General features: G+C 52.7%; 1 protein-coding gene across 1 annotated transcript; it reads left to right on the forward strand.

Annotated features, from left to right (window-relative positions):
• The first annotated feature begins 11,715 nt into the window (after positions 1–11,715).
• On the forward strand, positions 11,716–27,067 carry LOC134055560 (serine/threonine-protein kinase pim-2-like). The gene is made up of 17 exons (XM_062511963.1): positions 11,716–11,783; positions 13,810–14,040; positions 14,185–14,527; positions 14,644–14,694; positions 14,868–15,234; positions 15,878–16,057; positions 16,318–16,415; positions 17,433–17,566; positions 20,903–20,984; positions 21,150–21,230; positions 21,963–22,001; positions 23,666–23,671; positions 24,174–24,254; positions 24,727–24,837; positions 26,021–26,078; positions 26,180–26,297; positions 27,049–27,067. Exons 1-17 carry the CDS (start codon positions 11,716–11,718, stop codon positions 27,065–27,067), a joined length of 2,067 nt encoding a protein of 688 aa, XP_062367947.1.
• The last annotated feature ends 140 nt before the right edge of the window (positions 27,068–27,207 follow it).

Here is a 27,207-nt window from a genome sequence, read left to right on the forward strand (position 1 = left end):
CAATTAACCCACTGGCTAGAGGCACACCCTGCAGCTAGAGCCACATTACAAGTGGTAGCCAAAATATTCATAGAACACATAATACCAAAGCATGTCCTGGTCCCAGCAATAGACTCCGACCAGGCATGCACTTTACATCAAAGGTGCTTAAGTTCCTGACCTCGGCCCTAGGCATCAGCTGGGAGTACTATACACCCTGGCACCCTCAGAGTTCTGGGACAGTTGAAAGGATCAGTCAAACATTTCAACAACAGCTGTTAAAATTAAGAATTAAGACTGAAATGCCATGGACAAAGTGCCTCCCACTAGCCCTGTCTAATATACAAAGAATGCCAACTTGGAAAACAACTTCAATTTCACCACAGGAAATGCTGTATGGTATGTCTTACCCTAAAGGAGTACACCTTGATCTGATCTTAGTTCAGGACACTTCTCTTCAAAGTTACATAATAACCATCAACAAAAACTTGCAAGAATTAAGTGGAAGGAAATTTTAGCTCAAACCATCCGTCTAGGATTTGCCATACGTAAGATTAAGCCAGGACAACATGTGTTAATTAAAGTGTGGAAAGAAGAAAGTCTGGATCCAAAATGGGAAGGACCATATTTAGTTCTGTTAACCACTGAAACAGCTGTACAGACAGCCAAAAAGGAGTGAACACATGTGAGTAGAGTCAAAGGTCCCATAACCCCTCCTACTGTAGGCTGGACAGCGACACCCGAGCTCAGAGACCTCGAAGTGCGAATTCACAGGACTGGATGTTGATACCGGATCAACTCGTCTCGAAGGTCTCCCAGTCAGGACTGAAAGTCACCTGTCCTAAACCTGGGTGTGACTGCAGCCCGTTCATCAAAAAACGGTGTCCATATTGTACTGAGTTGTGGCGGGGTCATTCCTGTGGTGGGTGTCTCCCACTCGCATTATGTATCCAGTGTAGAAGAAATTAATATAAGGAAACTGTTAAGGTACTTAATACTCTATCAGCAAGAGGAGAAATCAAAATTGATGATCATAAATGGTGGGAGTTATTTGAGAATAGAACAAGGGGAAAAGGAAAAAAAAAAAGAAATCCAAAGCGGAGGTACTGGCAAGAAAGTGCTGGAAAGGGTTGAGTATACCGTGCTGTTACTGCTGTACCTCGTACCGGAATGTTAAAACCAAAAGCTGGGACAAAATTAAGAAATTATACCAAAAGAGAAAGACAAAGGGCGAGACCCCAGGACATAGTCCGTGCTGCCAAGAAGATTAAACAAACCTCCGCTACTGGCAGCAACCCCGTAGGCCTTGAGGGAGGCAGAGGGATGAGAACAGTCCTGGGAGTCATCCTATTGCTCCTTATGATGAAAGGAAATAGTGCTGATGCTTGTTCCAAGTGTTACCAGACAATCGGGTACGGCGGACGCACAGAATCCACCCTTGCCCTCCACACTCATATCAGTTCAGCCTGCTATAATAAGCACAACTTAGAAACGTGCACTGTTATAGGAAAAAGTTACTGGGTAGCCACCAATTTGGAAAAAATGGTGGGCTCTATTGGCATACCAAAGTTGCCCAGTAGGAGAAGCGTACCCCTGCTTCACAAAAGAAGGTCTGTGGGGATATTCAGATCAGGGAGGAGTGCAAAATCACTGCAAGGAGGAATGAATAAAGAACACAATTAAAACGCTCAAGGAAACAAGAACAAACCATAAGAAAAGTTTTAACTTGCACGAGAAATTGAAACAACAAAGCAGCAAACGGGACTTACCCACCTCGGAAAAGAATTTCTTAGCAGAATTAACGAAAGAAATTACTACTGAACTGAACTGAACCCCCCTGCTGGATCTGTGGAGAAATGCAAAAAACTGAACAATGGCCACAGAGGGGGGAGGGATTAAGCCCAAGCAACGAAAGGAATAGCTAAGCAACTTACTCAAACTAGAGCAGCAGTATATCAAAATCGACTAGCCCTGCACTATCTATTAGCTGAAGAAGGAGTGTGTGGCAAGTTTAATAATTATGAATGCTGCTTAAAAATGGTATTTATAACGGTGAAATAATTACTATAATTGCAGAAAAAAAAATTAAAACAAATAGCCCCTGTACCTGTACAAACCTGGAACTCTATGCTTAATGATAATTGGTGAAGTAACCTGTTGGGGGAACTTGGTGGAAGAAATTAGGTTTTATGTTAACATGTGCATTATTAGAACTACTGTTCATGCCTTGTCTTGTTCCATGTTTCATTTGACACATGCAATCAGTGGTTCAAGGAATGCAAATTGCTACAATACCAAGAGACCCTGAGATGGCAACGAAATTAATGGCAGTAAATGAATTAAATCTAGTACAAGAAGTACTGACAAAATTTAAAGCCCAAACAGGAATTAATGGGATAAAAAAAGAGAAGTGGGGAAATTGTGATAATTGATAAATGATTCGTGTTAATCGCAAAAGTTTTGGAGTTTGTATAAACCAGAATACTTAGACAAGACATGGAACTCGATAAAGGGAAATACATTTTTAAAACCATTCTGTTTAAATCCCCCCGTTATGAATATTGTGCTTCCTAAGTAAATTGTATTTGATACCAGTTTGCAAAATGAGGTTTTCCCAGAGCCTGAAAAATTTTGCAAAATCAGATCTCCTGCCTTTGCGTAATCAACTGCAACCTATCTGCTAAGACCAGACTTCCCACTTCTGCTGTTCTTTATCTACCAAAACCAGGTGGTTACTTGACAAATTGTCCGGAGATTTCACACAGCGGTCCCACGGATGTTTTTTTAACCACCACTGCTTACCTGGCAGAATTATGACAACAAAAGAAATTAAGAATTATTGATTACTACAAGGAAAACCATACTCTAGAAAGGAGCTGCAAACCAAGGTTCAACGGAGTGTGGGGTGGGCGCTGACCCCTCACGTTCCCCAGCGCTGCTTGCTCCGTCTATATCAAATAAAGCAACCTAAATTCTGCTAAATATCAAGACTTTTTTTTTCTCATTTATAACAGGATCTGCCCGGAAAGTTTTCTCTAGAGATGCCCCTTTTGTTCCCTTCTCTGGAGCTGCAGCAGCAATGTCTGTGTGCAGAGCTGAGGGAAGATCAGTGCTGGCAGAGCATGGTGCTGGTGTGGGGAGATGGACCTCAGTGAGCACAAACGCCATCAGCCCCTGGGGCCAGCAAGGTCTGGGGGACGGGAGGGAAACCACTCAGGTTTGTCGTGGCCTCTGAAAGTTTGTTCACGGGAGTTGTGAGTTTCCTGTCCCACTGCAGACATCATTGCTCACAGGGAGAGCTGCCTGGCAGCCACGCCCAAACTGCAGTGGTGCCACAGGAATTGTCTGCAGGGTCCTGCAGTGCCTCGTGCTGCTCCCTTGCCAGGGGCACCACAGGCCAGGGGGGCACATCTGGGCTGGTGTGTCTGGCTGTGGGGCTCCCTGTTCTGGGCACTGAGGAGGGGCTGGAGAGGCTCTGCAGGACTGACAGGATGGGCTCTGGGGACTGTGTGGAGAAGCTGAGGGACCTGGGCTGCTGGAGCTTCTGAAGAGGGGGCCCAGCGCTCATCCTGCAACTGCTCCAGGGCTGGTTTCAGAGAATCACAAAAGCAGCAAGGATGGAAAAGACCTAAGCGATCCTCAAATCCCACCTGTGCCCTGACACCACCTTGTCTCACCTGAGCCTCCTCTTCTCCAGGATAAATAACCCCTGATCCCTCAGCCGCTCCTCACAGGACTTGTGTTCCAGACCCCTCACCAGCCTTGTTGCCCTTCTCGGGAAATACTTCAGCTCCTCCTCGTCCTTCCTAAATCGGGGCGCCCAGAACTGGAGACAGCACTCGAGGTGCTGCCCAAACAGTGCTGAGTACAGGGCAAGAATCACCGTGCTGGATCCTGCTGGCCAGGAGCAGGGCAGCCCCAGCGTTCCCCTCTCTGGCACATCGCAGCTGGGGCAGCCCCAGCGTTCCCCTGTCTGTGACAGCACAGCCATGGCAGCCCCAACATTCCATCCCTGGACATGCTCCATGGAAAGGTTCCAGTCAACAGAACCGACTGGCCACTGAGCACCCCCAGCCTGGGCTGATGTGGATTCCTCTGCACGCAGCTCAGCGAAGGTCCCCTTGGCCGCCTTCACTGTGCCACAGACAAGTGTCAGACACGGTTCCAGAGCCCTGCCCAGAGCCGCCAGGAGGAGCTGATTAAAACAAGAACACAAAAAAGTCCAACAAAAGAATCCCCCAAAACCAAACCAATCCATACAAACAAACAAATCCAACAACCAAAACAAAACCAAAAGCCACTGGAGAAGGAGATCACCTCCCCAACAGACCTGTTCCATCCTTCAGTTGGTACACCTGCACACACACAGGACCCGAGAGTTCAAAAAAAAGTGGATTCGTTGAGTACATTTGCAGGAAAAGCAGGTGAAAGACAGGCTCACAGTTAGGACTCTTCTCAGCGGAGCCAAAAAGGCCCCTTTGGCAACCGCAGGGATCTTGGAAATGGCAAGTGCCACACCCTCAGCACATGGGGGAGAAAAGGGCTCTGTGGTGCCCGCCATGGCATGTAAACCCTGCTCCCTGGGCACTTGACACTTAGGATTCTTACAGAGCAATCCAGTAGGGCCTTCTAGGTATCGAGCCCCAGGCTTTGTGAGCCCAGGCAGAGGCAGGCAGGACGCAAAGCTGGCAGCAAAGGAAGGGGCCAGCGAGGTGGGGCAGCCGGGGGTTGACGACAGCCTGCAGGGACAGAGGCACAGGGCATGGACACCGTAGGACAGCCTGGGCTGCAGAGGGCACAGGGATGGGCAGCAGCTGAAAGGCCCTGCCAGAGCCACCTCCTGAAGCACTTTGGCCATGGCTGCTGGGCCTGGGCCCTCGGCCAGCAGGGGACAAGTGAGCCTTGCTGTGCTGAGGTTTGCTCAGCATCAGAGACACCTTTCCCTTGTTTGTCTGCACCTGCCATCGCTTCCACCAGTGTTCTGCTCTAACTGGAACCTGGGGACACTTTCTCCGATGTGTCCCTCAGTGGCACCCATTACAGCTTCTAGAATCTTTGGACTTTAAATATCACTTTGAGTTCTTGACAAGATTTTTGAGCACGCTCTCAGGGACTGAGTCTGATATAAACAACATCAAAGCCCTGAGAGGGTCATTAAAGTCATTCAGCTGTGTCTGTGCTGCTGAGCTGGGCTGGGCTGGGCTCCTGGCTCAGAGGGTGATCCTGCCAATCAAGAAGATCTACAAAATGACATTTCTACTGAGGAGCAGCTCCTGTGTGCAGCCCAGCAGGGCTGGGGCACTGCCTGCGGCCACCCCGGCTACAGCACAGGGGCACAGAGAGCTTCAATCTGTCAGGGCTGGGAAGATGCTCAGAGGTGACTGGGGCGGAATCACTCCCAGCCTTTGACACAGGAAGCCTCTGGCTGCAGGACAATGCAGCTGCAGCTCCTGGAGTGATCTCCTAAAGCTGGAACATTTCACGGACGATGCATTCTCTAAGTACAACTCAGAGTATCTCTGGTACAGAGGATGACAAGCTGGGAGCTTGTCACGATCTGCCAGTACAGGCGGGGATCATGATGGTTCGTTTTGATCTCGAGGTACAAAAGACACAGCAGGGGACAACAGTATGCTTCAGAATACTCACAGCAGAGCACTTTTATTTGGTGCTAAGCACACAGTTATGTGCTATAGATGGCAGAGTTTTTAAGGAAACAAAGTCAAGAGATAGAGAGAAAGAGGGGAAAAGAGGGGAAGGGAAATAGCTACCAAGGGATGAGACACCATCCTTGTGGTCATAGACGGGTGTGCTCGGGGCCTTCTGCCAATGGACGGGTCTTCCCTCTGTGGGGAGATCTCAAGGGGCTTCTTCAAGGAGTCACCTTCTTAAAGTCTTTCCTCAAAGCGAATGGCTTCTGGCCATGAGGTAGGGATTTTTACGGACCACTGTGTGTCCAGAGAAGCAGGCACCCACATGTCTGGGCCGGCACTTATGACGGCACAGCACAGCACGGCACAGTGCACCTGTGACAGCCACCTGCCACGTGTCTACCTCGGCCGGGTCAGAGCTCCTGCTCAAAGCCGACCAGGTCAGGAGCACGTGGGGTACACGGGCATCTTCTTGCGACGGTCATGAGGAAAATGAGGGAAACTTTGGACCGTCTCTTACACCACCCCGTGACTCACAATCTTTGTCGAGAGAGCTCCTTTGTAGTGTTGTTGCTGCGGTGTCTTCAGTTGCGAAGTGTAGAAGAATGGCTTAGAGAGAAAGGCCATATTCCCATGCGAGAACTAGCTGACAGGGCTTTGGGAAAATACTGACACAGTGGGTATTTTGAAGGACAGCTTTTCCTTGAGCAATAGATATGGAACCACTTTTGCAATAACAGGATACTTCCGTTAAGATAGTATGCAGAACCTCCGCAGCTAAAGGATCACAAGAATGAGGAACTGGGTGGGACTGACCTTTGCTGCGGTAGCCAGTGATGAGCTTGCTTTTGCACTATGTATGAGCTTAATTATTGATGATATAAATGTAACTAAGAGCATGCAATAGATTGTGACTTGCTGATCATTCACACTGAGTGCTGCATTTCTCCCGCCAACTCCAACGGCGAAGTCTTCAGGACTCATCCAGGTTAGTAGCATATTCCGAAAAACAGGGACAGAAAGTCAGCCAAAGAAAAAAGTAGGAAAGGGAAAGGGAAAGGGAAAGGGAAAGGGAAAGGGAAAGGGAAAGGGAAAGAACAAGTTCAATCTTTCAAAGTAATTTCAATTTAAGTAAATATTTTCAATTTAAAACACAAGTAAAATCATTAATCAGTAATTTCAATTTGAAACACTAATTTAAGTAATTTCAATTGAAAACACAAGTAAAATAATTAATAAGTAAGTTGAACACAATTTAAAATAATGAATAAGCAATTTCAGTACAAAACACAAGTAAGATAATTAAAAAACAAGTCAATACCAGTACATCATTTCAACACAATTTCAAATAATTAAGAAGTATTTTAAGTAGATAATTAATAAAATATAATAATTTCTCAGTAATTGGAGTCTGAAAACACAAGTCGTCAATATAACATTTTAAATACTCATGTGTTTTTCATCTTGCATCAATAACCTTGGGGACGTCATCAGTGACTGACTTGTGTATATTCATTATGGATGTCAAGTGTGTTAACTGCTTCATCATTCTCCAATTCATGTACAGGATTGCTGATATAACCAAAACCAATCAAAACCAAAATCAAAAGGACAGTGATGGGATGACACAATTTGTTCAGGACACCTGTGGCAGTAGGTGACCACCCAAAGAGGGTATCCCACCACTTGAGTTCAGCATCTTTCTTTACTCTTTCCAAAACATGATGTAGTTCCTTTACATGGTGATGAAGAGTTATCAGAGTTTTGGTCTGTTTTTCTTAATCCTTTCCAAAATTTCAATTAAATCCTGGGGAAGCAGCAATTGCTTTACCAGAGCGAGGTTCATTCCAACGGGAGTAGGCAATAAATGGTGGATTCATGTGTAATTGGACTGCAAAAGGTGGCAAGACGTAACTGGGACTACATAAGGAAATCACATCCTACAATTCTAGTAAAGTTACAAATGCAAACATTCGAATGATTTTTAGTATGCACTACCAAATTTTCTATGATAACAGGTTGCCAGCAGTTCTTAAGCATTCACAACCATTGCCTATATAAATCAGCACCGTTTCAGGAATCTCGTTTGGACGTATTTCAAAGTTACAAACATTTGGCTCTGTGTCCAAACAAATATCTTGAGCTCTAATTGCGTTACTTTCACAGATAAACCCTTGTTGTTCCCGGACAGTACAAGTTTCCAAATTCACAGTTTCCCACTTCTCACCAATTTGACGGGCCCATTCTCTATGCTTAAAAGGATAGAGAATAGCTCCATCACGATTCAGCCCGAATGCAATGATGGCGAATATGGAATGCACTGAAGCATTATGTATCATCAGCACAAAGGCTCTGGCTGTGTTTGTGCTGGGGTCATAGCTAAAATGTACCAAGTTCCACCAGGATTGGAATTCTCCTTCAAAGTCAGTGGCACTATCCCAAATTCTTTGCCGAATTTCAGTAGGAAAAGTGCCTTCCTCGCCTTCTCTGATAATTGAGGCAGCAACAAACCGCACCCACAGCTGAGCCTGGATACAGCTGAGACCTAAAGAGATGTTATTTTGTGCAGCACCGAGTTCATCAGTTATCGGTTTGCGGTCATTTGCATTTACCTTTTCCCCATTTGCCAAAATGTTTGATAGGAACCATTGTTGGGTTCCCAAAGCTGTCAAAGATGACTGCAGTGGTTGCTGTAATTTGGTGACATCTCCAGACGTAGTAGCCAATTTATTCCTCAGTACTTCTGAATCAATGCTACTGAAAATTCCCAATCCTGCTCCCACAACGCCGATTATGTCTCTTGTCATTCGTTTGTTAAAAGGGTTCAGGATAAGCGGTGGTGGAGTAGCAGGTGTCACAATAGTCACATCAAATTCCCCCCAGTATTTTGTATTGTTTTTACCACACATGATTTTATGGGAAAACTGTACAGCAATGAAATGGAGCCAACAATTCTGATTTTAAATTTTACAAAGTACAACACGGCCGTGAGGTCTTGTGCCATAACTGTGTACAAGTTTGATGAGGGATTCAGCAATGAATTTATGTGTTATTGTAACCATGAAGCTTTGTCATTTCAATCTTGTTGGTTTAGTTCAAGTAAAATTATACCAACAGTCAGTAAGTATCAGCAGTGTTATCATGGGTTATCTGGTTCTTCATGTCCCTCGGTGCTCTTCTGTGAAAAGTAAACGCAACAGAGTCTGCCATGAAGAGGCAGGAAATTAAAATGATGAAACTATCTAGCATGTGTGAAGCTACCCACCGCATGGCAAAATTCTCTTACCTTGCGATAGTTCAAATTTCTTGCCACCTCTCTCTTTTGCCATACTGGAATTTGGTTAACTTCCCAATCATTTTGCTGCCAAAAAGGAAGCCACTCTGTACATCCCTGAAACACAGCATAAGAGTCAGTGTAGATGCAAACAAGAGAGGTATTGTGTACCTCACACTGGAAAACACTCCAGGCAGCCATCAGTTCCCCAACGTGAGCACTGCCTTCTCCCTCAGTAATGATTCATTCATCAGAAGTGTGGAGGGCTACTGCTCTGTGTTTCCACACCTTTCCCTCTGGTTTGGCAGAAGCATCAGTGAACCAAGAATTTGCTGATTGTTCAGAGGAGAAAGGAGGGGCTACTTTAATTGCCGAGGCAGCTTTATCTTGGCTGCTCCCCAAGCTCTCAGTTTCTTGTATAGCCCAATGTTTTATAGCAACTTCTGTTATTGAGAAGATGTTACAATAATGTTCAATCTGGGCATACCACTTCCTAGCTGAGGATCTATGGGCCACCGCGTCAGGCAGGGGAGCCCCAGTAGTGACCACTACGATCACTTTGAAAGGACCTCTTAATGTAATTGGTCGTTGCCCTACAATTTTCTCCACTTCTATGAGAGCTAAGCTAACCGCAAACAGTCATTTAACCCAGATAGCGTATCTTTATTCAGCATCTTGAAAGCCACGGAAATACAAACAAATAACAGGCCTTGTAGGACCATCAGGGCCTTGTTGCCATATGTGAACTGACAACCCCGAGATGGGGAATCCCCACTCTACCTGGAAAGGGTCTGTGGGGTGAACAGGGCCCAGGGCTTGATGAGCTGTTGCTTCAAAAATCAGCACTTGCAGTGCTTCCTCCTGAGAAAGAGTCCAATCCCATTTCACCCCTTCCCTCAGCAAGTCATAAAGAGGCCTGGCAATTATTGAAAAGTCTGGAATGTGCTTTCTCCAGAACACTAATAATGTCCACATTTTATGGCTCTTGGTAGGACAACGCGAAGGTGAACCTGGTGTCTGCTGAGAAGGGGTTGTATAGGGAGAAAAGGGAATGGGGCCCAGAGTGGGTGGAACCATTTTTGGCACATTGCTCTGCTTCTTTCAGTGGGTCCAGAAGTTCTAAAGTTTTAGTGTGTTCCTCTCTTAGAGCACTTTCTAACAACTGTTTCTCATTTTGCAACAAAGAGCACTCATGTTTTCAACAAAGATACTTGTTCCTTTCTTCATTTAGTTGTTCTGGCAAAATTTGAACTCATTTTTGTAGAGAATTTATAATTGTAGTCTCCTCATTTGTTTGCTTGAAGTGATTTTCTAGAGCTGCCCTAAGACAGGCTCCCAAAACAGAACAGAGTACAGTTTTATTTTTGTACAGTTTGAATTTTGACTCCCTTTGCAGAGAACATATTCCATCAATCACATTTTCTAAATTATACCAATTATTTGGTGCCCACTCTTCTCCTCCCTGAGAGGGTCTGGCACTATATATAGCTAATAGAGCAAACAATGCAGCTTTATTTGTTGCACTGCAATTTTCACTCATTTTATGAAGGGGCAAGTAAAAACCACGGCAGGGAGGTATATCACTTAAGTTACACACACACACACACACACACACACACACACACACAACTTTTCTCTGTGTTCCCTTTCACTTCCCTGTGTGGGTGAAGAGACCGAAGCTGCTTGGGAGGCACTAGCTTCAGTACAAATCTCTGGTTGTCTCTTTGCTACACCAAGCAGTCAAAAAAACCACAATAAAAACCAACAAAACAGTCCTGTCTTCCACACCAAGAGATCCTAGAGTGAAATTCTACAGACAGAGCCCTCAAACAAGTGTGGGGGTGCTCTCCACCTAGGCCTGTGCAGTTTGCAGGAAATCTGAACTTGCCCCCCTTGCTTTCTGGACAAGCTCACTCCTTTTGAGGTGACCAGCTAGGTGCGGCTGGAGCAAGATGTCCTTCCCCTATTACAGACTACACACAACCTTGCAGCCCTTCTGTCTGTCATAATCCAGTCCGTGATGCCAATTTAATGTCACGATCCGCCAATCCAGGCGGGGATCGTGATGCTTTGTTTTGATCTTGAGGTGCAAGACACAGAGCAGGGGGACAGCAGTATGCTTCAATATAGCACTTTATTTGATGCTAACAATTCAGTTGTGCGACAGAGGGGAGAGTTTAAGGAAACAAAAGGGGAAAAGAGGGGAAGGGAAATAGCTACCAAGGGATGGGACGGAGTCCTCGTGGTCTTCGGCCAATAGACGTGTCTTCCTTACGTGGGGAGATCTCAAGAGGCTTCTCCAAAGAGTCACCGTTTTACAGTCTTTTCTCAAAGTGAGCGATGTCTGGCCAAGAGGTGGGGAGATTTATGGACCGTTGTGTGCTCAGAGAAGCAGGTGCCAATCTGGCTGGGCTAGTGTGGCCTCGAAGAGCAGTGCACCATGACGGCACAGCACAGCACAGCTGCAAACAGTTATTTGGTAAACCTCTACCTCGGCCAGGCCAGAACTGTTCAAAGGCAACCAGGCCAGAAAACTCCTGTCTGGAGCGAGTGGGGTTCACCGGGGTCTTCTTGTGATGGTCGTGAGGCAAATGAGGGAAACTTCGGACCGTCTCTTCCAGATGACAGGAGATGAATTCCCAGAAGTGGCTGTAACGGCCATCTATGGGGTTGGGAGCACTTTGGAGTCTGGGGATGCTTTTGGGGTGTGCCAAATGGGTGCTGCGGGGGCACTTAGAGATCCTGGGAGGTCTGGGGGACACATACGTGACATGTGGTGGGTGGACACTGGGGTTCTGTGAAGCCCAGGGCATGACGGGCGTTGTTGTCCCAGCTCCAACGGGGCTCAACTGGGCCGTGGGGCATGACGGGAGCCACAGGCAAAAACAGAAAAGATGGCGCCGACACCAGGCACCGCCCCCAAAGTGCCAAGACCCAGCACTGATTGGTTGTGTGCAGTGATGGGCGGGAGTCTTGGCAAATGGGAGGCACCAGAGGCAGGAGCCCACTCCATCCCCAGTACAGCCCCGTACAAACCCAGTGCCCCTCCAGGTCATCCCAGTACACCCCAGTCCCACCCAATACACCTGGCTTAGTTCCCAGTCCATTCCAGTTCCTCCCCGTATTATCCACAGTAGGCGTCAGTGTCCCCCAGCCATCCCCACAGTGCGCCCTGTGTCCCTAGTTTGTCCCAGTACTTCCAAGTATCAATCCCAGTATGTCCCAGTAGTTTTCAGTGCAACCCCACAGTCCATCCCAGTCCACCCAGATTCCCCCTCAGCATTCCCCATGTTCCCACGTTGACCCACTCCTCCCCAGTATCACTCCCAGTATGTCCCAGCGTTTCCCACAGTGCTCCCAGTGTCCCCCAGTATGTCCCAGTTCTCCCAAATGTTTCCAAGGAAACCTGAACTTCTCACGGTTGCCGTGGCACACAAACGCAGCCGTGGGATCAGTGCAGTGTCCATGGCCCTGTACAGCCCCTGGCAGTGGCCCAGTGCAGGATGCGATGATGATCCACCCGCAGAGCTGGCCCAGGGCAGGCTCTGCAGTGCTTTTGGTGGCACCTTGGGCAGGCACACTCCTGAGGACTATGTCTGTTTGCAGTGGAGAAAATTAGGAGTTTTAGATTGTTTAAAAAAATTAAAAAGGGAAAACATTTCTTTCCTGAGCGCAGCCAGTTCTCCAAGCAAAGCAGGTTCCAGATGAGGGAGGACAGACGGGATGGGGCTGGGCAAAGTGGAGCAAGGTTGTCCACACTGGGTCAGACCTCAAGGCACAGCTTCTCTGAGCAGGCCAGACCTGCCGAGGAGAGACCCTGGATCAATATCAACCACATAATGCTCTAATCACCTCTGCTCTAAAATCAGCAGTAATAAAATACACCCTTTAAAACTCCAATGGATATTTCTCCATAACTGCAGCAGAAAACCTTCCTCATGGACTGCACCAGACCAGAGGGAAATCAAGGCAGAGCCGTGGTTTGTCAGGACTTGCTTGATCCCCGTGAGCCCCGTGGTGCATTTGGTGCTGAGTCCTTGAACCTCAGGGCCTAGGAGGAGATTGCACAAACCCTTCGAGGAGTCCAATTCAGAAGAACCTTTCAGCTGCTGCCCATGCCTGTGCCTTGGGCTGGCCCAGACTCCTTCTGGGGGATGTGTTGCATCTCAGCCCTGCTCTGGGAGAGAAATTCCTTCTCCTTGTTTCCAGTCTGGGCCTCCACAGCTGCCCTTGGTATTAATTGTTTCTTTCTCTGGATATTCTCTGTCAAAAGAGCCATCATCTCTGAAACTGCCCATCAATCCCTCCCAGGGCTCTCCTCTGCTGTCCTCAGTCTCCAGCCCACTGAGCACAGAACTCCTTTCTCCACTCCATTGACCACTATCAAATGGTCATGTGCTTGAGGCCATGGGCACCTGACAAAAAGGACAGTTCTTTTCCATAGAAAGGAACGTAGGGAGCCCCAGTGTTTCAAAGGCAGGGAAGAGTCGGCCCTCAGGAAGCCAAGGTAACCTACATAGTCCTGGCAGCTTTTGTCTGGGAGCTATCCTTGTATATATCCAGAATTTCAGAGGCAGTATCCCAATCTTGGCCGTCAAGGACTGTGCTTGAACGATGTTTTATTCTCCATGGAAAGAAAAGGCTCAGGGGCTGCCCCCGGGGTGCGCGGGGCTTGGCACAGGGCTGAGAAGGCAACGGAAAAACGGAAAAACGGATAAACGGCCATGGGGACAAACGGCCCCAGGGCTTCAGTTGCAGTTGCAGCAGCAGCAGCAGCGGCAGCAGCAGCAGCAGCAGCAGCAGCGAATCAAGCGATTTTGTCGACCCTCTGGATCTCCTCTCCCTCTCCCGCAGTCCCACAGCCTCTCTCAGTCTCCGTTTCCCGGTGTCTCCCTCCTCTCCCAGTCTCCCTCTCCCCGTTCCGAGCCGGCTCATGCCCCCAGCCCGCCCTCGGCCCCGGCCGTCCTGCCGCGGTCTCTCCTCCGCCCGGCTCTGGCTGTACTGGCAGTGGCGCTGCTGGGCGGGGATCAGTGCCTGGTGCGGCATCGCCTCCCTTTGGCTCCGCCTGTCCCGGCCCCGGCCCCGGCCCCGGCCCCGGCCCCGGCCCCGGCCCCGGCCCCGGCCCCGGCCCCGGCCCCGGCCCCGGCCGCAACGTGGGCTCCGACCTCGGCCTCAACGCGGGGTCCGGCCCCGACCCCGGGCCCGGCCGCAGCCCCAGCCCCAACGTGGATCCCAGTCCCGGTCCCGGTCCCGGTCCCGGTCCCGGTCCCGGTCCCGGCGCCGGCTGCTCCGGGAACCCGCAGAGCGCACACAGGGCGCGGCCGCTCCCGCCGCCTCCGTTGGGGCTTCCCCGGCCCGAGCTCCGCCGCTCGGCAGCGCGGCCGCTGGCCCCGAGCCGCCGCTGTCGCGTTCCAAAGAGCGAACGCCAGGGGCTGCCCGGCCCGGGACGGCTGAGGGGCGCTCGGGGCCCGTGTCTGGCCCCGGGCCGAGCGCTGACAGCCGCGTCTCGCCGGCAGGGAAGGTGGAGCACGGCATTAAGGAGCGCTACCAGCTCGGTTCGCTGCTGGGGCGCGGCGGCTTCGGCAGCGTCCGGGCGGCGACGCGGCTCTCGGACGGCGCCCCGGTGAGTGGAGGGGCCGGCGGCGGGCGGAGGAGGAGGAGGCTGAGGAGGGGTCGGGGAAGGATGGGGCTCGGCAGGGCGGGCGGAGAGCTAAGCCCTCTGCTCCCCTTGGCTTGCAGGTGGCCATCAAAAGGGTGCCACGGAACCGCGTCCGACACTGGGGTGAGCTGGTGAGTGAGCGGGGGTCAGCGGGAGAAGCCGGGGCGTGCGGGGTGGGCATGAGCCGAGGCCCAGCAGGGTGGACAGCGCGTGTGGGGCCAGCAGAGCATCCCGGGCTGGGTGAGGGCTTCCCGAGCCCTGCCACGGCATCAGCCCCGCTGACGGCATCGTGGTCCTCCTGCAGCCCGACGGCACCAGCGCACCAATGGAGATCGTGCTCCTGGACAAGGTGTCCACTGGCTTCCCTGGTGTTGTCCAGCTGCTGGAGTGGCTTGAGCTCCCCAGCGAGATCCTGATGGTGCTGGAGCGCCCGGAGCGGTGTCAGGACCTCCGTCATTTCATTCGGGCACGGGGGTTCCTGTCCGAGGAGGTGGCGCGGCAGCTGTTCGGCCAGGTGCTGGAGGCCGTGCAGCACTGCACCAGCTGCGGAGTCCTGCACAGGGATGTCAAACCGGAGAACATCCTCGTTGACCTGGCCAGCGGGCAGGCAAAACTGATTGATTTTGGCTGTGGCACCTACCTGCAGGACACAGCCTACACTCACTTTGCAGGTGAGCCCACACAGCGCCGTCTTCCCGCTCCCAGCATCTCCTGGCCCAACAGCTCAGGGCCCAGCCTGGCTGTGGGAGCGTGGACTCTCCTTTTTGCTGCCAGTCATGGCACTGAGTCTTCAGCTGAGTTGCTTTCCACTGGGGGCGGCTGGGGGGACAGCTTCCAGCCCTGCTGGCAGACTTTGCCAGCCGCTGTGCCCAGGACTGGGGCTGGGGCAGCCAGCCTGACAAAAACACCCATGGGTGGGTGTAGTAGGGGAGCAGGGGAGGGGCAGAACCTGCGCACCCGCTGTTTTGGTGTGCAGGTGAGAAAGGGCTTGCACTACTGTGCTCGCCTTGTTTGCCTTGGCCTCATAATTGTTTTTTGGGGCAATGCAGGCAGGGAGGATGGAGACATGGATTTCCCCACCACTGAGTGGGTTTTTCCTTGTCATGCTCAGGCCTTGCTAGGGCTTCTGCTGCCCTCTTGCAGCACCAGTGGCTTCTTTTCCAAGCCCAAGTTTGTACACAAGTCCCAGGTGCTGGCCAGAGGCAAGGGGTCACACCATGTGCCATTGGTGCAGCCCTAGCATGGCCAAGGATTCTGGGGCCAGGCTCTGGGAGCAGCAGCATTCCCCTGATGAACTCCATCTCTGTCCCATAGGAACACGGTCCTACAGCCCCCCGGAATGGACCCGCTTTGGCTGGTACTATGGCAAGCCAGCTACCATCTGGTCCCTGGGCATCCTGCTGCACCAGATGGTCTGTGGGAAGCACCCTTTCAGGAGGGGCCGGAACATCAGCTGGAACCATCAGCTCTCACTGCCACAACGGCTCTCTCAAGGTGAATCCTCATCTCTGGGCACGGGGGGAATGGGAGGCAGTGCTGGGAGACAGCAGTGGGCTCGTGAGCATCCCGCTCTGGCAGCTGCTGAGCACGTGGCACAGGTCCTGCTCTCCTGCTCTCCTCCAAAACAAAGAACTGATGGGAGGCTTTAGGCCCAGCTCTGAGCACACGCAGCCTGGCTTGGGCATGGGAATAATGGGGCAAAGCAGACTGCAGCCTCCTCCAAGTGACCGGTGGTTTCTGCTTTCTCTCTCCAGACTGCCAAGATCTGATCAAAAGGTGTTTATCCATGCTCGACATAGAAAGGCCCTCATTAGAAGACCTGCTTTGTGACCCTTGGATGCAGCAAATTCACCTGACGTAGAAGAAGGGAGAGAGCCACAGGCGCACTTTGATGCAGGGCTCTGGTAAGTTCCAGCTCCACACAGGCCTTGGCAATCAGAAGCAAAGAAGCCCAGACTGTTTTGTCCTGCCTGTGCCACTGCACCCAGGTCATCAGATGGGAACACCCAGCCCTTGGGCTGGAGCTGAGCTGCTCTCTGCCCAGCACTGGTGGCCACCATCTGAGCTGGTTTGGCTTGTCCTGGTTCACTGACAGCTGGGGCCCTGGGCAGAACACTGAGAGCCTGGTCTCCCCCCCAGGGAAGGAGAAGGAGCCCCTGGAGAAGCTGTAGCAGGTGGGGCTGCTGCTGCTGGGGACAGCGAGGATGACATCAAGGATGACAACCTCTTCCTCCACCTGGCCACTGGCAAGCTGAAGATGACAGACTTGGATTCTGGCACCTTCTTCAAAGCCAGGCTCCACACAGCAAATTTACAGATGAGTCCAGACCCAGGGGGATGCTCCCAGATTTGGGCATTGCACAGCCTGCCCCGGAAACAAAGGTTCCCCCTTTGCTGGGGAGGATAAAATTGATTCTTCTGTCGTCTGCCAAGCTGCCTTTTGGCAGGACTGGGGGATGGGCTGGGGTGGGTACGAAATGGGAGTTGGCTCCTGGCCCTGCCAACAGCCCCCAGCACCCACCGTGCCCCAGCTGGGGCTGGGGCAGCCAGCTTGACACAAACAAAGCCCCGTGGTGGGAGCAGAGGTGGGGCTCCAGAATTGTGCTTGGCTGCTTTGCTTTGCAGGCAAGGAAGGGCTTGGGCTGCTCCACTGCCCTTGCTTGCTTTGGGATCACCATAACTTTTGCGGCAGCGCAGGGGGAAAGGGAGAAAGCACGGGCTGCTCTCAGCCATGGGTGGCTTTTTCCCTGGCATGTAGGGTTGGGCCTTCCTCAAGCCCTTGATAGAGATAAGATTTTTTACCATTTCTCTTTTCCCCCCCTTTGCACTGTAACCTATTTTCATTATTTTGTTGTTTGTTTCTCTAAAGGAAGTGTTCCAGGTGGGGTCCAGTGTGGATCAGGAGGTGCTTGGGACCAGCTGCGGTGTGGACGGGCCGTGCGCTTGGAGAAGGCTGAGGACATCGTTTGGGACCAGCTTTTCTGCCAGCAGCGATGGCATGAGGTGAGTCCCCGTCTTCTTTGCATGGTGGGATAAGAGCTTTTGGGAAATGGCAGCAAACACCGGAGCATCCTGCTGTGGCAGCTGCTGAGGAGGAGGATGTGCCATGGCTGGCTGCAGGCTGGGCACATGTCCTGCCCTGCTGCTCTGCTGCCCAATGAGGGGCAGCAATGATGGGCAGCTTTGGGCACTGCTCTGGGCATGGCCAGCGTGGCCTGGGCACCGTGGGAGCTGGGACAAGGGTGAGCCTTCAGGAGCCTTCAGCTGACGGGCAATTTCTGGTTTCTCTCCTTGCAGCCGGGCCCTGTGGATGCTGAGGCTGCTCTGGGCTCTGCCAGGGCTCTGCTGCAGCTCAGCACCGGGCCCGAATCAGCCAAAGGAGAAATGGTGTGACCTGCAGCAGAGACTTGCTTGAGCATTTTGGCAACGCAGCTCAAGTTTGCAGAGTGTACACCTCCAAGGGAAAACAAAGTAAACCTGTTCAATACCTTCTGAAATGAAATCCATCTGGAACGACCCCAAATGACATTTTCAGCTTGCACAAGCTGTAGCTCAGCCCTCCTCTGAACAGTTCTCTCCCCCACCTGCCTTTTACTTCACAACTGCTCCCTCCTTTCCCCCACTGAGTTCCCAGCCCATCACAGTGTCCATCACGTTGTTGCCTTCCTTGATGCCCCTCACCACGAGGAACACTGATCCCCAGGCTTAGGATCTCATGCTGTCACTGGCTGAAGAGCAGCAATGTCTCAGAGGTCCAGTGAGATTTTAGTGTCATTCAGAGCTGCTCTCCAGCCCTCAGTTCTCCTCACTGCTGAGTTCCCACTCCCTTTTCCTCGTCCTTCCAGCAGGATGAACTCTGTGAATCCCCCTGAGCTTCCCCACTCTTCCCAGCCCACCCATCCACCTCAGTTAGGCTGAAGCTGAAGCTTCTTTGTCTCCTCTGGCACAGCAGTGCAGTCCCCTGTGCAGGGAGCCCCAGCCCCAGAGCACAGCACACAGCAGTGCTGGGCTGGACCAGCTCCCCTCCACCCCTGCCTTGGCTGTCTGTGGCAACTGAATGCTCCCTGTTTGGAGCTGTCATTGCAGGACGGCCCCAGGGCAGAGCCCAGCCGGGCTCCCACTGCATCCCCTGAAGCTTGGGGCAGACACTGGGCCCTGGGCTGAGGTTCGTGGGGAGCACCCAGAGCTGTGGCTTGCAGTCAGTGTTTGCAAGCCTTGTGTTCTCATCTCCTGCAGCCTGTGGGGAAAACAACCTGTGCTGCCAGGCCAGCACTGCCCCTCTGGGCAGGGACAAGGCTGAAGGGCTTTCCCATTTCAGAGCAGCCAGCATTGAGCCTTGGCAGGGCCTGGCAGGGCTGGAGCCAGGTTTGTCTCCCGTCCAGGACTCACTGCTCACCCACCCCCACTGTGCTCACTTACCCATGGACAGAAGGGTCTGTCTATGCCAGGGGCTCTGGGATGTCTCTGTACCCATGGACTGAAGGGTCTCTCTGTGCCAGGGTTTCCCTGATGTCTTTGTACCCATGGGTGTAGAATGAACACAGAGACTGAAAAGTGTCAGTCACGTTGCTTTCACACTCCTTCTTTTCTGTACAAGACACATCCATGTACTCCACCATGTATGGCTATATTAAAAGGGTTGGAAAGGATAGAGATTTCCCACCGAGCTCTAACTTTGGCATAACTCACCTTGGAAGCCAGTGGCCGGGGGATTTTTTTTCACAACTCTGTGAGTAGGTGTCCAGGAGCTGAAGGGAGCAGCATTTAGAAGCAATTTCATGCCGGATTTCTATGCAGGAAGTGGAGTTGACAACCATCTGCATCTCTGCAGCTGTGCTGGGACTCTCTTCCCTCCACCTCTGCTCACAGGCACTGCCCCTGCAGGGACAGAAAAGGGTGAGGAAGACCTGTCTTGGTCACACAGGGCAGAGCAGGACGCTTTATTGTACCTCAATGCACAGTGATCATGCCTCTTTACTGTCTGCTTAACACAAGCACAGTACCTGCTGATGTAGCAATACTGTGACTAAAGGCATCCCTCTATGGAAAATATTATCAAAAGTTAAGAAATGAATAGTAGAACACACCAAATAGAGTAAGAAAAAAGACACTTGGCACAAAGCAGTCTGGGCAGTCTGTAATGAGTTCCATTCTTAAGTTTATACAGACAACAAACAGGCACTTTATTAATAGTTTCTGGAAAGCACAGAGTTGTTATATTTCTCAGGGCATCCTCAAGCTCAGGCTGTAGAGAAGGGGGGTGCAGTTTTGGAGGCACCACCAAGTAGAGAACCGACAGTGCCAGACCCAGGGATGGGCACCAGGGTGGCACAGGTGACCTTTAGGTTTTGCAGGGCCCAGGCACAGGGGCTGTGCCAGAGCCAGGGCTGAGGTCACACTCTGTGGGCTGAGGCAGATCCCCAGCCAGAAATCCCCCCCTGACCCAGCAGCTCTGCAGTGGTGGCCACCAGGCCAGCTTGCCAAGGGAGGCTTGTGGCCATGCCCTGCAGGGAGCTGCTGCTGCCAAGGTGCCTTTGGTGTCTCGGGCTCTCCCTGGCACATGTCCCACCCCGGCACTCTGCTCTTGTGCCCGAGCCCTTTCCTGTGTTGGGGTTGGCTCGAGGCTTTTCCTGCAGCAGGATCTGCTCTGGCCATGGCACAGGAAACGCAGTTCCTCCTGGAGTAGGAGGCTCTGCCTGGAATGGGCTCAAACATCTCCTAGAAGCCTCTGTTAGCAAAGCTCCCAGTGGAAAATGAAGAGTGGGACCATGATGCTTTTGGTTTAAAAATGCTGAAACCTGCTTGCCCAGTTTGATCCCAGTGGCTGCCTGGGGACAAACACCCACTCCCCGATAACCCTCAGGATGGGCACATCCTGCTCGGGGTGAGCACTGAGCTGGGCCCAGGGCCAGGGCATTGCAGAGACACTGTGGGGGGACAAGGGCCTTGGGGACCTGTGGGCAAGTCCCAGACAGGGACAGTGCTGGAGTGAGAACCTTGTTGGGGATGGGGTTCCTGGCAAGCCCCATGTAGAGCAGCTGTGCAGAGTGGGAGCCAGGTACTCTGGGATGGCACAGTGGCCACAAGTGTGACAGGCTGAGGGTCAGGACAGGAGATATTCCCCTCTGGAATGTGCTCTGGGGCTGGAGACTGGACCAGCTGGGACCTGCAGTGCTGGAAAATGGGGTGGTACGGATGTGGGATGTGCCACACCTGTGTAATTCTCCAAGCCTCAGCCTCATCTTCAGGTGATCCCAATCCCCCAGCGCTCTGGGGGTCTGGTGGAAGATGGATTGTGTTGGAGTGGGGATTCACCTGTCTCCAGCTCCCTTCCCCCAGGTACCTGGGCCCTTCCAGGGGCGGCTGCCCCATACAGGAAGCTGGAGAGATGCTGGGAAAGGGGGCTGGATCCATATTGCAGGTGGGATGTACTCTGTGCCAGGGCTGGGCTTGTTGCCAGGACTGGGGGCTGTGCCAAGCCAGGCTTTGGCCTTGGGTCTTGTCAGGGAGGGCACAGGGAGGAGTCCTGTGAGGGATAAATGTGCTCCTCACTTGGTGCATCCTCCACCCGTGCTGCCAGTGCTAGAGGAAGATGAAGGTGGCTCAGTGTGTGCTCAGTGTGGCCCTGCTCTTCTCCATCCTGCTGTGCCCCCTGACACAGGCCAAGGTGAGGCCCCGATGTCATGGTGTCCCCACATGCTGTCCTTTGTAGCTTCCCATCTTTGGTTTCTTGCAAAATCGCCCTGGGATCTCCTCTTTATCCCACCCAGGGTCTATGAATGGCCTCGCACTGATCATTCCCAGTTCCTTTCCTTTTTTCACTTCAATCCTTTGCTTTTCTCTCTGGCCACTGCAGTGGTGTCTCCTGGCATCATTTGTGAATTCACCTGCCACTCACAAACCCTGTCCCAGTCTCGTCTTCTCCTCATCTGTCCTACTTCTTCTGCCCACTCCAATCCCCTCTGTTTCACTCCCATGTCCCTACACTGGAATTCCTTTCTTCTCCCCTGCATCCCAAACAGGGCCCCTTCCATATCCCCAGCCCAGTCCCTTGGCCTCCCCAGTTCACTCCAGCTCGGTGCCTTTGGGTCCCTGCTGCCTCACCACAACCTCCTTGGAGGCCCTGAATTCCAATCCCTTTGCCTGCCCCCCACGCAACCCCCCTTTGGTCCCTGCACCCTTGTTGTCCCACAGCCCCACATGTTCCAGTCCAGAACCATGGTTTCTCCTCCTTTCCCAGACACTCCTGCAAGGAACTGAAAATGATCTCCAGGAGGTGAGTGGGGGGTGGGATTGGAGGGCATCCCCTCAGGGAGCTGGGGGACAGTTTAGTCCCCCCATCTCTTGCTGGTACCGAGGGCATCCCAGTGACAAGTGAGGTCTCCTGATCTCTCTGCAGATGGATTTAGACAATGTTGTGATCCTGAAGACGCCGCTGGTGAGTACCACGAGTTCTGCCAGTGTCAGACCCTCCCCTTGCATGGCCACCGTACTCTAGGTCATCCCTGTGCTGGAAGCACAGCCCGGTGCACCCCTACTGACACCCCAGACAACACCCCTGCACCTTTTGAGTTTTGCTAGGAAACCCCCTTGACCAGGACTCCCCGTTGCCTTCCCATCCCTGTCACCCCAGCATCCCCTGGATGACCCAGCATGCAGCCCCTGCCCCAGCTGTGCCTCTTGGCCAGGACCCCACTGCTTCTGAGCAGGAGAGCAGCAGCTCCTGCACCCCATTGCTCCCACAGGCCCCTTCCCCCAGGATCCCCTCACTTTCCCCTTTTTTTCTCAGTTCAGCCCAGTGCCTCCAGTGTGTCTCTAATAAGTCGTTTCTGTCCCCAGCTCCCTGTGCTGAAAAGCTGGTGGGTCCCTTGAGGCAGAAGCGCCTGGCTCTTGCTTTCCATGGGTAGGTCAGCAGTGCTTCCAGGGAGAGGGGTGAGGACAGGGTCCATCTCTTGTCATGTTGTGTCACCCTCTGGTGTCCGTGCTTTAGGATTGCAAGAGTTGGTGACATCCATGTCCAGCCTGCTCCGGAGGCATCAGGAGATGATCATCCCTGAATGACTCCCCTGTTTTCTCTTGAGCCCAGCGACATTTCTCTTGAATAATCAACAAAACCCTTCAGACAAACCTATAGCCGTGTGTGCGCGTGTATGTGTGTGTCTGGATTTATACTGTCCTGGTGTTCCACTGGCCAGGGCATTGCAGAGACCCTCTGTGGGGACGGGGCCCTTGGGGAGTGGTGGTCAGCTCCCAGCCTGGGCCAGTGGTGGTGTTGGAGCCCTGTTGAGGATGGGGTCCCTGGGACTCGGTGTGTGGGGCAGCTGTGCAGAGAGGGACCAGGTGCTCTGAGAGGGCAAAGGGGCTGCAGGTGTGACAGAGTGAGGGGCAGGGTGGGAGATATTCCCCTCTGGACTCTGCTCTGGAGCTGGAGACTGCACCAGTTTGGAGCCTGCAGGGTTGGGAAATGGGATGCTGTGGACGTGGGAAGTGCTACAACTGAGCAATCCCTGAAGCCTCAGCCTTATCTGCAGGTGATCACCATTCCCCATTGCCTGAAGATCCCAGCTATGTGGCTGATCCTATTGCCCATGACCCCATGTTCTCCCCTCCCACATGCCATATTTGGGGCTGGGGTCAGCTCTAGAGTGTCCTGCAGGGAAATCTCCAGGAGGGGAGGAGCACTGGGAGATGCAGGGACCTGGCTCTGGGGCACTGTTGAAGGATGGATTGTGTTGGAGTAGGGATACGCTTGCCATTGGCTCCATTCCCAACCCTTTGGCCCCCAGAGGCACTCAGGCCCTTGCAGGGCCATTGCCCCATGCAGGAAGTTGGAGAGATGCCAGGGGAGGGGCTGGATCTGTGCAGCAGGTGGGATGGAGTCTGTGCCAGTGCTGGGCTCCCAGCCAGTGCTGGGGTCAGTACCAAGCTAGGCTTTAGCCTGGGGGCTGTTGGGGAGGGGGCAGGGAGGAGCCCCGGCAGGGATGAAGGTGCTCCTGCCCTGGTGCAGCCTCAGGGAGCGCTGCCAAGTGCAAGAGGAAGATGAAGGTGACGGTGCTCAGTGTGACCCTGCTCTTCTCTATCCTGTTGTGTCCCTCACTACAGGCCAAGGTGAGGCCTGATATCATGATCTTGCCCTGTAGCCTCCCATCCCATCCTTTTGGCCCTCTCAGACATCTCCTCACCACGTTTTCCTCTTTGTTGTATTGCTCTAATGCCCTCCCACTGATCATTCCCAATTCCATTTCCTCCCTTTTCCCCCTCACTGCTTTGCCTTTCTCCCTGGCCACGCAGGGCTCTCCTGATGCCATTCCTGGACTCCTTGCCTACTCCCAAACCATCTTCCAGTCCTGTTGGTTTTCCCCTCATCCATGCTGTTTTTTCTGTCTCCATCAAGCCACTTCCTTGCAATCCTGTGTCCCTACAGTGGAATTCCTTTGGAATTCCTTTCCTCTCCCCGGCATCCAACAGGGCCCCTTCCCTACCCTCAGCCCAGTCCTTTGGGCTCTTCAGGTCACCCCACTTCAGTGTCTTTGATCATCCTTGGAGGCCCTCAATTCCCATCCCATTGTCTCCCCCTCCACCCTGATCCCTGCACCTGTGTTCCCCACAGTCCCACAAGGCCCAGTCCACATCAAACCTTTGTTACCCTTTCCAGGCACTTCTGCAAGGGATGGAAAATGATCTCTGGGAGGTGAGTGGGGTGTGGGGATTGGAGGGCATCCTCTCTAGGAATTGCGGGGCAGTTTTGGTCCTCTCGTCCCTTGCTGGCACTAGGGACATCCCAGGGACCTGCAAGGTCTCCTGGTGCTTCTGGAGACAGATTAAGAGAATGCTGAGATCTTGAAAACCCTGCTTGTGGGCATCATGAATTCTGCCGGCTTCAGACCCTATCTGCACATGGTCACCATACTCCAGGCAATCCCAGTCTGTCCTAGCACAGCCCAGTGCACCCCTACTGATACCCTAGACAACACCCCTGCCCCATGGAATTTTCCCAGGGAACCCTTTTCTCCAGGGCCCCTGTTGCCTTCTGATCCCTGTCACCCCAGGACCACCCTGGATGACCTAGAATGCAGCCCCTGCCCCAGCTGTGCCTCTTGGCCAGGACCCCAGTGCTTCTGGGCAGGAGCACAGCAGCTCCTGCACCCCATTGCTCCCCGTAGGTCTTCTCACGGACCCTCTTCTTTTCTCCTGCCTCCCACTCCAGCCCAGCAGCCCTCAGTGCATCTCTAATAAGTCCTTTTAGTCCCCAGCCCTGTATGGCTGAAAAGCTGGTGGGTGTTGTGTGACAGAAATGCCTGACTGCCTCTGTGGATGACTAGGTCAGCAGTGCCTGCAGAGACAGGAGTGGGGATAAGGATTTTCACATGTCCAGTGGACAAGGAAGGGTCTGGCTGTCCTCTGCTGCCCCTGTGCGTTCCCTGCACCCAGTGACACAAAAAGACCAATCCTAAAGCCAAGCAAGTCAGGCTGGGGACTGGTAGCTCCACGATGAGGTCCCCCACATTTACATGATTCCTCTCAGCTCTCCCCCAAGATGTTTGGTGTTTTGGAAAGGGAGTGAAGCCCAGCTGTGGGCAATTTCAGTGGGTGAGTGTGCGGCCAGGCTGAGCAAAGGTTGGAGGCTCCTCAGGAGCGTGGTCTGGATGTGGAAGAATAATATTTTCTTAATCATATTTCTGTTTAAACAGAATTTTTTGTGCTTGGGCACGAGAGCAGAGTGCCGTGGTGGGACCTGTGCCAGGGAGAGCCCGAGACACCAAAGGCACATTGGCAGCAGCAGCTCCCTGCAGGGCATGGCCACAAGCCTCCCTTGGCAAGCTGGCCTGGTGGCCACCACTGCAGAGCTGCTGGGTCAGGGGGGGATTTCTGGCTGGGGATCTGCCTCAGCCCACAGAGTGTGACCTCAGCCCTGGTTCTGGCACAGCCCCTGTGCCTGGGCCCTGCAAAACCTAAAGGTCACCTGTGCCACCCTGGTGCCCATCCCTGGGTCTGGCACTGTCGGTCCTCTACTTGGTGGTGACTCCAAAATTGCAGCCCCCTTCTCTACAGCCAGAGCTTGAGGATGCCCTGAGAAATATAACAATATTACAATATTACAATATAACAATATACTCTATTTGGTGTGTTCTACTTTTCTTAACTTTTGATAATATTTTCCATAGAGGGATGCCTTTAGTCACAGTATTGCTACATCAGCAGGTACTGTGTTTGTGTTAAGCAGACAGTAAAGAGGCATGATCACTGTGCATTGAGGTACAATAAAGCGTCCTGCTCTGCCCTGTGTGACCAAGACAGGTCTTCCTCACCCTTTTCTGTCCCTGCAGGGGCAGTGCCTGTGAGCAGAGGTGGAGGGAAGAGAGTCCCAGCACAGCTGCAGAGATGCAGATGGTTGTCAACTCCACTTCCTGCATAGAAATCCGGCATGAAATTGCTTCTAAATGCTGCTCCCTTCAGCTCCTGGACACCTACTCACAGAGTTGTGAAAAAAATCCCCCGGCCACTGGCTTCCAAGGTGAGTTATGCCAAAGTTAGAGCTCGGTGGGAAATCTCTATCCTTTCCAACCCTTTTAATATAGCCATACATGGTGGAGTACATGGATGTGTCTTGTACAGAAAAGAAGGAGTGTGAAAGCAACGTGACTGACACTTTTCAGTCTCTGTGTTCATTCTACACCCGTGGGTACAAAGACATCATGGAAACCCTGGCACAGAGAGACCCTTCAGTCCATGGGTACAGAGACATCCCAGAGCCCCTGGCATAGACAGACCCTTCTGTCCATGGGTAAGTGAGCACAGTGGGGGTGGGTGAGCAGTGAGTCCTGGACGGGAGACAAACCTGGCTCCAGCCCTGCCAGGCCCTGCCAAGGCTCAATGCTGGCTGCTCTGAAATGGGAAAGCCCTTCAGCCTTGTCCCTGCCCAGAGGGGCAGTGCTGGCCTGGCAGCACAGGTTGTTTTCCCCACAGGCTGCAGGAGATGAGAACACAAGGCTTGCAAACACTGACTGCAAGCCACAGCTCTGGGTGCTCCCCACGAACCTCAGCCCAGGGCCCAGTGTCTGCCCCAAGCTTCAGGGGATGCAGTGGGAGCCCGGCTGGGCTCTGCCCTGGGGCCGTCCTGCAATGACAGCTCCAAACAGGGAGCATTCAGTTGCCACAGACAGCCAAGGCAGGGGTGGAGGGGAGCTGGTCCAGCCCAGCACTGCACTGCTGTGTGCTGTGCTCTGGGGCTGGGGCTCCCTGCACAGGGGACTGCACTGCTGTGCCAGAGGAGACAAAGAAGCTTCAGCTTCAGCCTAACTGAGGTGCATGGGTGGGCTGGGAAGAGTGGGGAAGCTCAGGGGGATTCACAGAGTTCATCCTGCTGGAAGGACGAGGAAAAGGGAGTGGGAACTCAGCAGTGAGGAGAACTGAGGGCTGGAGAGCAGCTCTGAATGACACTAAAATCTCACTGGACCTCTGAGACATTGCTGCTCTTCAGCCAGTGACAGCATGAGATCCTAAGCCTGGGGATCAGTGTTCCTCGTGGTGAGGGGCATCAAGGAAGGCAACAACGTGATGGACACTGTGATGGGCTGGGAACTCAGTGGGGGAAAGGAGGGAGCAGTTGTGAAGTAAAAGGCAGGTGGGGGAGAGAACTGTTC

The sequence above is a fragment of the Cinclus cinclus genome, chromosome 33 (assembly GCF_963662255.1).
Source record: "Cinclus cinclus chromosome 33, bCinCin1.1, whole genome shotgun sequence".
Classification (NCBI taxonomy): Eukaryota; Metazoa; Chordata; class Aves; order Passeriformes; family Cinclidae; genus Cinclus; species Cinclus cinclus.